Source organism: Cololabis saira, chromosome 4 (assembly GCF_033807715.1).
Source record: "Cololabis saira isolate AMF1-May2022 chromosome 4, fColSai1.1, whole genome shotgun sequence".
NCBI lineage: Eukaryota > Metazoa > Chordata > Actinopteri > Beloniformes > Belonidae > Cololabis > Cololabis saira.
Window position 1 is genome coordinate 48,687,368 of NC_084590.1, and position 12,174 is coordinate 48,699,541.

The window sequence follows — 12,174 nt, forward strand, 5'->3', positions numbered from 1 at the left end:
GTGTTTACAAGTGTTTTACGAGTGTTTTACTAGTGTTTCACGAGTGTTTTACTAGTGTTTTACAAGTGTTTCACGAGTGTTTTACTAGTGTTTCGCGAGTGTTTTACGAGTGTTTTACTAGTGTTTCACGAGTGTTTTACTAGTGTTTCGCGAGTGTTTTACGAGTGTTTTACAAGTGTTTTACGAGTGTGTTTACGAGTGTGTTTACAAGTGTTTTACGAGTGTTTTACGAGTGTGTTTACGAGTGTGTTTACGAGTGTGTTTACAAGTGTTTTTACTAGTGTGTTTACGAGTTTCATGAGTGTTTTTTACGAGAGTGTTTTACGAGTGTGTTTACGAGTGTTTCACGAGTGTTTTACTAGTGTTTCGCGAGTGTTTTACGAGTGTTTTACAAGCTTTTTACGAGTGTGTTTACGAGTTTTACGAGTGTTTTACGAGTGTTTTACGAGTGTGTTTACGAGTGTTTTACGAGTGTGTTTACGAGTGTGTTCACGATGGTTCTGTTCCTGTTCTGTCCGGTTCCGTCCCCCCCAGTGCCGGACGGTCCAGATCACCATCCTGGGGGACGAGGGCGTCCCGGTCCAGGTGGACGGGGAGGCCTGGGTCCAGAATCCTGGCTACATCCGGATCCTGCACAAGAACCGGACCCAGACCCTGACCCGGGACCGGGTGAGTACATGGGGTGGGGGGGGGGTTCTGGTCCATGCTGGGCCCAGGTCCAGGTCCAGGTTCCTGGTCCCGGTTCCCGTTCCCGTTCCTGGTCCTGGTCCAGGTCTGACCCGTTTTTCCCCTTCAGGCCTTCGAGTCCACCCTGAAGTCCTGGGAGGACAAGCGGAGGTTCCCGGGTACAGGTCCGGGTCCGGTCTCGCCGCCCCCCCAGCAGCCGGAGCTGGTCTCCCCGGAGGAGACGGTCCTGGTGGGCGACTTCGGCCGGGCGGCCGGGGCGCTGATCCACAGGTGAGTCCACGACATCCACTGCCAATCCAGGAAGCAGGAACACATGGAGGCACACGTCAAGCACTGGAAATCTGCAACAAAAACCACAAACAAAACACAAAACCAACAAAACTAACACGGAGCCGACCAAAACACAAGCAGCAATCGACCCAAATCACAGTCTGAGCTAAGCTACCGCTAACTAACCCCAAAAACTACAGAGCAAACATGCAGGTGAACAAGCCAGTGTGTATGTCTATGTGTGTGCGTGTGTGTATATGATCATGTGTGTGTGTGTGTGAGTATGCGTGCGTGTGTGTGTACATGTCTTTGTGGCTATGTGTGTGTGTGTATGTGTGTGTCAAAGATAGCCAATTTCTAATTTCACGCCAAAATTCTTTTGAGACAGGACACAATAAAAACATGTGATCAAGAGATTCTTCAGATTCATTGCAAATTCACTCTCACAGTCACAGCTATGTAATAGCAGTGAGAGAGACGTATTATTGCTCAGGCTTATTATTTATTCTTCCGTATAAACTTCGGCGCATAACTAGCATAACTAGAAAACGCGAAAAGTAAAAACGTAAAAACGTAGAAACGTGCGCCTTAATCGGGAATTGAGTGGTATGACATTTATTAGCGATTGGTGCGCGCGTGAGAACTTTGAGGCCTCACCACTCGCACACCGTTACTCGAAACATTCTGAATCAATTTAGAAAGTTGTAGGCCCTGAATTTAACTACAGTCCTGTGAATTTTCAGAACATTTCCAAATTTCCAAACTAATGGGGAGATTTTCCCAAAAGCCTACTGTGGATGGGAGGAGGTAAAAAAAAACTCAACCTTTTTTCTGAGTCACCTAGCTTTCTCATACCTGCACGTAGAAATGTGATTCAAACTTCAAAACGGAGGAAAACTTCTCTTCTCTCCAAAACACCAAACAGTTTTTTCCTAAGATGTACATTTTTCAAAATATGAGCACACAAGCGAGGACAGGAAATCACTTTTTCGTCAAACCTAAAGTGCGGAATGTCGGTTGGTAGAGTGTGAGAAACAGTTAAAAATGACCTGAATTTTTATTTGTAACTCGAGCTCACGGCCTGTGAACTGTTATAAGGAGACAAATAATTTTTGGTCAGAATGTAGACATAGGTGTTGGGATTCATAAAATGTGACTTTGACAGGCGGGGTATGCACAAAATTTAAACGGGGGGGCTAGAGCGGCACCAATACCTGTCTCAGTCCCCATTGACTGCAATGTAATCAAACGTTTTCTTCAAAAGAATCTCACTCTGTCTTCGCACTGAGCTTACTGACTCATTTTAAGGAATATCTGAATAAAATTAAGATTGTCAGAATCTGCCGGGTTCTGTGTCTCTCACGATGTTTTCGGTTTTTAGGATACAAGCTACGGTTTTATCACAAATCGGTGGGATTTGAGACCTTGTCAGAAGCCAAAATCTGGAGTTTTCTGACACCAAAACCAGGCAGGTTCTCATATCACCATGGCAACCGCAGGTCGTGTGAGCTGATAAAATGACGTCATCGCTCACTTCTAGCTCCAAGCCTTCAAGATTTTTCCACTTTCTTCCATACATTATCATCATACTCCCACAGTTTTTACTCTACATGCAGAGGTCATGCATAGACTCACTCATTCAGTCACTCATTCAGTCACTCAAACACAGACACACACAGACTCACTCTATTCTCTCTCTCACACACACACACACACACACACACACACACACACACACACACACACACACACAAGACATGTATGTCCATAGGTGTGCATGAACTCTTCAAGGAAACACACACAATCCTCTATCAAGAATGTCATCAAAATCGCAATCATCCGGCATCAGTCCCGTGGCACTTCAAATTTTCCAGGGAATTTTGTGTCTAGTATAAATATATTGTGTTTACTAGTAACATCCTATTGGGGCAGCGGGATCACGTGACGACTGCGCCTCGTCCTGCGGACAAAAACAGTCGAAATGTCGAGAAAAAAGTTGAAATGTCGAGAAAAAAGTTGAAATGTTGAGAAAAAAGTCAAAATGTTGAGAAAAAAGTCAAAATGTTGAGGAAAAGTCGAAATGTTGAGAAAAAAGTCGAAATGTTGAGAAAAAAGTCGAAATGTCAAGAAAAAAGTCGAAATGTTGAAATGTCGAGAAAAAAGTTGAAATGTCGAGATTAATGTTGAAGTACAACTCTGGTTCTGGTCCTGGTTCCTGGTCCAGGTCCAGGTCTGGACTCTGACTCTGACTCTGGTTCTGGTTCCAGCATCCGGGAAGTGGCCCAGTCTCACCGCAGCCTGGAGCAGGAACTGGCCCACGCCGTCAACGCCAGCGCCAAGACCCTGGACCTGGTCTACGCCAAGACCTCCGGGGTAGGTGGACCTGGTCTAGACCTCCGGGGTAGGTGGACCCGGTCTAGACCTCCGGGGTAGGTGGACCCGGTCTAGACCTCCGGGGTAGGTGGACCCGGTCTAGACCTCCGGGGTAGGTGGACCCGGTCTAGACCTCCGGGGTAGGTGGACCCGGTTTAGACCTCCGGGGTAGGTGGACCCGGTCTAGACCTCCGGGGTAGGTGGACCCGGTCTAGACCTCTGGGGTAGGTGGACCCGGTCTAGACCTCCGGGGTAGACTCACCACTAACTCATCACCAACTCACCAGTAACTCACCACTAACTCACTAGTAACTCACCAGTAACTCGCCACTAACTCACCACTAACTCACTAGTAACTCACCAGTAACTCGCCACTAACTCACTAGTAACTCACCAGTAACTCACCACTAACTCACTAGTAACTCACCACTAACTCACCACTAACTCATCAGTAACTCACCACTAACTCAGCAGTAACTCACCACTAACTCACCACTAACTCACCAGTAACTCACCACTAACTCACCACTAACTCACCACTAACTCACCACTAACTCACCACTAAGTCACTAGTAACTCATCAGTAACTCACCACTAACTCACAACTAACTCATCACTAACTCACCACTAACTCATCAGTAACTCACCACTAACTCATCAGTAACTCACCACTAACTCAGCAGTAACTCATCACTAACTCGCCACTAACTCACCACTAAGTCACTAGTAACTCATCAGTAACTCATCACTAACTCGCCACTAACTCATCACTAACTCACCACTAACTCAGCAGTAACTCATCACTAACTCGCCACTAACTCACCACTTACTCACCACTAACTCATCACTAACTCACCACTAACTCAGCAGTAACTCATCACTAACTCACCACTAACTCATCACTAACTCACCACTAACTCATCAGTAACTCACCACTAACTCATCAGTAACTCACCACTAACTCATCAGTAATTCACCACTAACTCACCACTAACTCACCAGTAACTCACCAGTAACTCATCACTAACTCATCACTAACTCGCCACTAACTCACCACTAAGTCACTAGTAACTCATCAGTAACTCACCACTAACTCACCACTAACTCATCACTAACTCACCACTAACTCATCACTAACTCACCACTAACTCATCAGTAACTCACCACTAACTCAGCAGTAACTCATCACTAACTCGCCACTAACTCACCACTAAGTCACTAGTAACTCATCAGTAACTCGCCACTAACTCATCACTAACTCACCACTAAGTCACTAGTAACTCATCAGTAACTCATCACTAACTCGCCACTAACTCATCACTAACTCACCACTAACTCACTACTAACTCGCCACTAACTCACCACTAACTCATCACTAACTCACCACTAACTCATCAGTAACTCACCACTAACTCATCAGTAACTCACCACTAACTCATCAGTAACTCACCACTAACTCACCACTAACTCATCACTAACTCACCACTAACTCATCACTAACTCACCACTAACTCATCAGTAACTCACCACTAACTCAGCAGTAACTCATCACTAACTCATCACTAACTCACTAGTAACTCATCAGTAACTCACCACTAACTCACCAGTAACTCACCAGTAACTCACCAGTAACTCACCACTAACTCACCACTAACTCACCAGTAACTCACCAGTAACTCACCACTAACTCACCAGTAACTAGCCAATAACTCACCAGTAACTCACCAGTAACTCACCACTAACTCACCACTAACTCACCAGTAACTCACCACTAACTCACCAGTAACTAGCCAATAACTCACCAGTAACTCAACAGTAACTAGCCACTAACTCACCACTAACTCACCAGTGACTCGCCACTAACTCTACTGGTCTCTGGGGGTCCCTGCTGGTCTCTAATAGGGTGTGAGGGGCTTAAACAGACAGTCCTGGTCCTTGTCTGATCCGGTTCTCTGTCCCCAGGTCTCTCCTGGTCCTGGTCCTGGTCTCTCCAGTCCTGGTCCTGCTCTGATCCGGTTCTCTGTCCCCAGGTCTCTCCTGGTCCTGGTCCTGGTCCTGGTCCTGGTCTCTCCAGTCCTGGTCCTGGTCTGATCCGGTTCTCTGTCCCCAGGTCTCTCCTGGTCCTGGTCCTGGTCCTGGTCTCTCCAGTCCTGGTCCTGGTCTGATCCGGTTCTCGGTGGTCCAGATGGTTTCCAACGTCAAGGCTCTGCTGAGTGAGACGGAGCTGCTGCTGGCGGGACGGATGTCCATGGTAACGTCCTCAGTCCTGGTCCTGGTCCTGGTCCTGGTCTCACTAGTCCTGGTCCCAGACCCGGTCCCTGACCCCCCTGTCTCTCTCTGCAGCAGCTGGACCCCCCTCAGCAGGACCAGCTCAACGCGGATCTGGTCTCTGTGGACCAGCAGCTCCGGAGACTCAACCAGGTCCCCTGGTTGTCCCCCGTCCTGGACCTGGACCTGTACCATGAGGTAAGTCCTGGTCCTGGTCCTGGACTCTGGTCTCAGGTCCAGGTCTCCGTCTCTTCCAGGGAACAGATTAGGCCTGTGTTGAAAAATTTCCCAATTCTAAACCGATTCTCATATTAATTCCTAAAAATCGATTCATATGTCTAAAGATCGATTTTTTATTTTTTTATTTTTTTGGGGGGGGGGGGGTTCTTTTTTTTTAATTTTATTTATTTATGTATGTTGAGATGTTGAGAAAAAAGTCGAAATGTTGAGAAAAAGTTGAAATGTTGAGAAAAAGTCGAAATGGCGAGAAAAAAGTCGAAATGTTGAGAAAAAGTCGAAATGTATTTTATTTATTTATGTATATATTTTTTTTTTCATCATTACATTACAACTTTTGGTAATTTTTTTGTTTATCCCCAAAAAAGGAATGTTTTGTTGGACACGAGAATAACTGGTGCCATGTCTTTGCCTTTAAATATGTTTAAAGGTATGAAAACATGGAAGTGTTAGGTTATAATTGCATAAATTGTCTATATTTCATTACTTTATATACTGTCATGGGGTTACATTTGCAAAAAATGCTAAAAACCAAATGCTCAAAAATTAGAAACCAAAATAGACCGAAAATGGAACAAATAAAAACGGAATGTGGGAAAAATTTAAACCGATTTCATCCGTCTCTTTTTCCTCCCTGGATGTGTTTGGTAATTCTGACCCACATGATGTTTCTGTTTCAGTTCTATCAGCATTCTGGGAGCTGATTGGTCCTTACAGCATCATTAGCTGCAATACTTGCTGTTGAATCTCAATATAATACCATATTAACCCGAATATAAGACGACCCTGATTATAAGACGACCCCCTTTTTCAAGACTCAAATTTGAAAAAAGACTTTTTGAACACCAAATTAAATTTTTATACAAAAAATAATGACAGTACATCTGAAACAAATGATTATAACAATATATTCGAGAGAAAAAGCATGTTATTTTGCCTCATTCAAATCATGATCTTGAAGTTTGCATCATAACTTCTTCGACCGACTTTTCTCCAGATTGTTGCTACGTTTCTCCTTTTCTGTTATCTCTTCTCTTATTTTCTTCTCTTTTCTTTCTTACCGCTATTTTTTATTTTTCTTCTTCATGCTACTGCTATTTTTATTTTTCTTCTTGGTGACAGGGGTTTGCTTTGGCCTGGGGAGTTAATTTCGGCATTCGCTTTAAAGATATCTGGCGCCATCTAGCGGTGTCAATGGGTATAATGGCTAGACTCCGAATGTAAGACGACGCCCACTTTTTCAGTCTTATTTCAATGCAAAAAACCCCGTCTTATATTCGGGACAATACGGTACTAGTAGTAATATGTTGCAGAACTACAGTCATATAATTCATGCAACAGCTCAAAAAACAGTTTTAATAACACTAACCCAAATCAATATCAGAATCGAATCAAATCAAATCTTGATAATCGTTTCTGAATCTTAAGAATCGGAATCGAATCGATTCTTGATATTTGAATCGATCCCCAGCCCTAGTCCAGATGGACTCGAGTCCCCCTGGACTCTGGTCTCAGGTCCAGGTCTTTGTCTCTTTCAGGGTCCAGGTCTCACGGACATTTCCAAGCGAAGTCGAGGTGCAAAGTTCCGTCTCGTCCCGAAGTTCAAGAAGGACAAGATCAACAAGAACAAGGAGACGTGGAGCAGCCTGTCCCTGCCAGGTAAGCCCCGCCCCCCTGTACCTGAGCCCCGCCACTACCTGTGCTCACTTGTCCAGGTGTCTCCTCACACTTCCTGTCCCCTACTTCCTGTTTCAGTGCACCAGTGGGGGACGGAGGAAGTGGGTTCCTGGCTGGACTTCCTGTGTCTCTCCGAGTACAAAGAAATCTTCACGAGACACGACGTCAGAGGAGCCGAGCTGCTGCAGCTGGAAAGGAGGGACCTGAAGGTACCACTCACTCATCACTAACTCATCACTAACTCACCACTAACTCACCAGTAACTCACCACTAACTCACCAGTAACTCACCAGTAACTCGCCACTAACTCGCCACTAACTCACCAGTAACTCGCCAGTAACTCACCAGTAACTCACCCCTAACTCACTCGTAACTCACCACTAACTCACCAGTAACTCACCAGTAACTCGCAACTAACTCACCCCTAACTCACTCGTAACTCACCACTAACTCACCAGTAACCCACCACTAACTCACCACTAACTCACCACTAACTCACCAGTAACTCACCAGTAACTCACCAGTAACTCGCCAGTAACTCGCCACTAACTCACCACTAACTCACCACTAACTCACTAGTAACTCACCAGTAACTCACCACTAACTCGCCACTAACTCACCAGTAACTCACCAGTAACTCGCCACTAACTCACCACTAACTCACTCGTAACTCACCACTAACTCACCAGTAACTCACCACTAACTCACCACTAACTCACCAATAACTCACCACTAACTCACCAGTAACTCACCAATAACTCACCACTAACTCACCAGTAACTCGCCACTAACTCACCATCAACTCATCAGTAACTCATCACTAATTCACCAGTAACTCATCACTAAGTCACCACTAACTAACAGTAACTCGTCACTAACTCACCAGTAACTCACCAGTAACTCACCACTAACTCACCACTAACTCATCAGTAACTCACCACTAACTCACCAGTAACTCATCACTAATTCACCAGTAACTCATCACTAAGTCACCACTAACTAACAGTAACTCGTCACTAACTCACCAGTAATTCACCACTAACTCACCAGTAACGCATCAGTAACTCACCAGTAACTCACCAGTAACTCACCAGTAACTCATCCGTAACTCATCCGTAACTCACCAGTAACTCACCAGTAACTCACCAGTAACTCATCAGTAACTCATCACTAACTCACCAGTAACTCATCACTAACTCACCAGTGACTCACCAGTAACTCACAAGTAACTCGCCACTAACTCGCCAGTAACTCATCAGTAACTCACCACTAACTTATCAGTAACTCACCAGTAACTCACCACTAACTCACAAGTAACTCGCCACTAACTCACCAGTAACTCATCACTAACTCATCACTAACTCACCAGTAACTCATCACTAACTCACCAGTAACTCATCACTAACTCACAAGTAACTCATCACTAACTCACAAGTAACTTACCACTAACTCATCACTAACTCACCAGTAACTCATTACTAACTCATCACTAACTCACCAGTAACTCACCAGTAACTCATCACTAACTCACCAATAACTCATCACTAACTCACCACTAACTCACCAGTAACTCACCAGTAACTCATCACTAACTCATCACTAACTCACCACTAACTCATCACTAACTCACCAGTAACTCACCAGGAACTCACCACTAACTCATCACATGCTAACCATGACTCATGCTAACCATGACTCATGCTAACCATGACTCGTGCTAACCATGACTCGTGCTAACCATGACTCATGCTAACCATGACTCATGCTAACCATGACTCATGCTAACCGTGACTCATGCTAACCGTGACTCATGCTAACCGTGACTCATGCTAACTGTGACTCATGCTAACCATGACTCATGCTAACCGTGACTCATGCTAACCGTGACTCATGCTAACCATGACTCATGCTAACCATGACTCATGCTAACCATGACTCATGCTAACCATGACTCATGCTAACTATGACTCATGCTAACCGTGACTCATGCTAACCATGACTCACGCTAACCATGACTCATGCTAACCATGACTCTGTGTTTTACGTCGACCTGCTAACCATGACTCATGCTAACCATGACTCATGCTAACCGTGACTCATGCTAACCATGACTCATGCTAACCATGACTCTGTGTTTTGCGTCGTCATGCTAACCATGACTCATGCTAACCGTGACTCATGCTAACCATGACTCATGCTAACCATGACTCTGTGTTTTGCGTCGTCATGCTAACCATGACTCATGCTAACCATGACTCGTGCTAACCATGACTCGTGCTAACCATGACTCGGTGTTTTGCGTGTCATGTGCAGGATCTGGGCGTGGCCAAGGTGGGTCACATGAAGAGGATCCTGCAGGGAATCAGGGAGCTGAACCGCAGCAGCAGCGCTAGCGAGGCCTAGCGGGTCCCAGGTAGGTCCGCTAACCGCTACTAGACCTGGACCTGGACCTGATCCTGGTACTAGACCTGGATCTGGACCTGGACCTGACTCAGAACTGGACCTGGACCTGATCCTGGTACTAGAACTGGACCTGATCCTGATCCTGATCCAGAACCGAGCTAAAACCTCCTGGTAAAGTTTCTGACTCTTGGTTTTTATCTCCTTGTTGCCCCCCAGAAACCTCCCAGACCTGGACCCGGGACCCCCCAGACACGGGACCCTCCCAGACCCGGGACCCTCCCAGACCAGCAGCAGGACCAAGAACCCCAAGAAGACCAAGAACCAATCTCATGATCCACTAGTGCCTTTTCATCCCACCAGCCGGCCAATCAGAGCAGGGGGGACCGGGACCAGAACCTGGTCCAGAACCTTCAGGACCAGAACCTGGTCCAGAACCTTCAGGAAGACCGTTTGGGGGTTGATGGCGGATTTGAAAGAAGAGTTTACACAATTAAAGTTTCTTGATGCCTTACGGACGACTTCAGAGCTGCAAACACAACAAACCAGGAACCTGATCAATAATCTGATTATCTGTTAGTCTGATCGATAATCTGATTATCTGTTAGTCTGATCGATAATCTGATTATCTGTTAGTCTGATCGATAATCTGATTATTTGTTAGTCTGATTATCTGTTAGTCTGATCAATAATCTGATTATTTGTTAGTCTGATCGATAATCTGATTATCTGTTAGTCTGATCGATAATCTGTTAGTCTGATTGATAATCTGATTATCTGTTAGTCTGATCGATAATCTGATTATCTGTTAGTCTGATCGATAATCTGATTATCTGTTAGTCTGATCGATAATCTGTTAGTCTGATCGATAATCTGATTATCTGTTAGTCTGATTGATAATCTGATTATCTGTTAGTCTGATTGATAATCTGATTATCTGTTAGTCTGATCGATAATCTGATTATCTGTTAGTCTGATTGATAATCTGATTATCTGTTAGTCTGATTGATAATCTGATTATCTGTTAGTCTGATCGATAATCTGATTATTTGTTAGTCTGATCGATAATCTGATTATCTGTTATCGGATCAGAACCAGCTCTGATGAGTCATGTGATCAGGTCACATGACCGTGATGATGTCATGCAGCAGCAGCAGTGCCTTCACTTTTCTTCTGAGTATTTATTAATGAATCAACGAGGCCCCGCCCCCTGCGCGAGGCCCCGCCCCCTGTGCGAGGCCCCGCCCCCTGCAGGTCACCACTGTAACACACCTGTTAACGACAATAAACTCACTGTTTCCACTAAAAAAGCTGTTGGTGTTCTTCCTCCAGGATGGATGGATGGATGATGGATGGATGGATGATGGATGGATTGATGGATGGATGGATGGATGGATGGATGGATGGATGGATGATGGATGGATGATGGATGGATTGATGGATGGATGGATGATGGATTGATGGATGGATGGATGGATGGATGGATGATGGATGGATTGATGGATGGATGGATGGATGGATGGATGGATGGATGATGGATGGATGATGGATGGATGGATGGATGGATGATTGATGGATGATGGATGGATTGATGGATGATGGATGGATGGATGGATGATGGATGGATGGATGGATGATGGATGGATGGATGGATTGATGGATGGATGATGGATGGATGGATGATGGATGGATTGATGGATGATGGATGGATGGATGGATGGATGGATTGATGGATGGATGATGGATGGATGGATGGATGATGGATGGATGGATGGATTGATGGATGGATGATGGATGGATTGATGGATGATGGATGGATGGATGGATGGATTGATGGATGGATGATGGATGGATTGATGGATGATGGATGGATGGATGGATGATGGATGGATGGATGGATTGATGGATGGATGATGGATGGATGGATGGATGGATTGATGGATGGATGATGGATGGATTGATGGATGATGGATGGATGGATGGATGATTCAATTCAATTCAATTTTATTTATATAGCGTCTAATACAACAGAGTTGTCTCTAGACGCTTTACAGAGACCCATACCCAGAACATGACCCCCGAGCAGATATTACATAAACAATGGCAGGTAAAAAACTCCCCTAGTGGGAGAAAAACCTTAAGCCAAACAGTGGCAAGGAAAAACTCCCCTTTAGGAGGGAAGAAACCTTGAGCAGGACCAGGCTCATCAGGGGGGACCCTCCTGCCGAGGGCCAGACTGGTGGGTCAGGGACGGCAACAGCA

At 45.1% G+C, this 12,174-nt stretch overlaps 1 protein-coding gene across 4 annotated transcripts in view; it reads left to right on the forward strand.

Moving 5' to 3' along the window:
- LOC133442051 (diacylglycerol kinase delta-like) overlaps positions 1-11,190 on the forward strand; it is a 41,346-nt gene extending 30,156 nt beyond the window's left edge. For 3 of the 4 annotated variants that reach the window (XM_061719942.1, XM_061719944.1, XM_061719945.1), the window contains 10 exons: positions 535-669; positions 797-957; positions 3,225-3,330; positions 5,293-5,303; positions 5,446-5,581; positions 5,674-5,796; positions 7,374-7,494; positions 7,591-7,721; positions 9,826-9,925; positions 10,132-11,190. In XM_061719942.1, coding sequence (XP_061575926.1) covers positions 535-669; positions 797-957; positions 3,225-3,330; positions 5,293-5,303; positions 5,446-5,581; positions 5,674-5,796; positions 7,374-7,494; positions 7,591-7,721; positions 9,826-9,915 — 1,014 coding nt within the window. In that variant the 3' untranslated portion in view covers positions 9,916-9,925; positions 10,132-11,190. Of the gene's footprint in view, positions 1-534; positions 670-796; positions 958-3,224; positions 3,331-5,292; positions 5,304-5,440; positions 5,582-5,673; positions 5,797-7,373; positions 7,495-7,590; positions 7,722-9,825; positions 9,926-10,131 lie in introns of all 4 variants that reach the window. The other variant, XM_061719943.1, reaches the window with a different exon arrangement.
- The last annotated feature ends 984 nt before the right edge of the window (positions 11,191-12,174 follow it).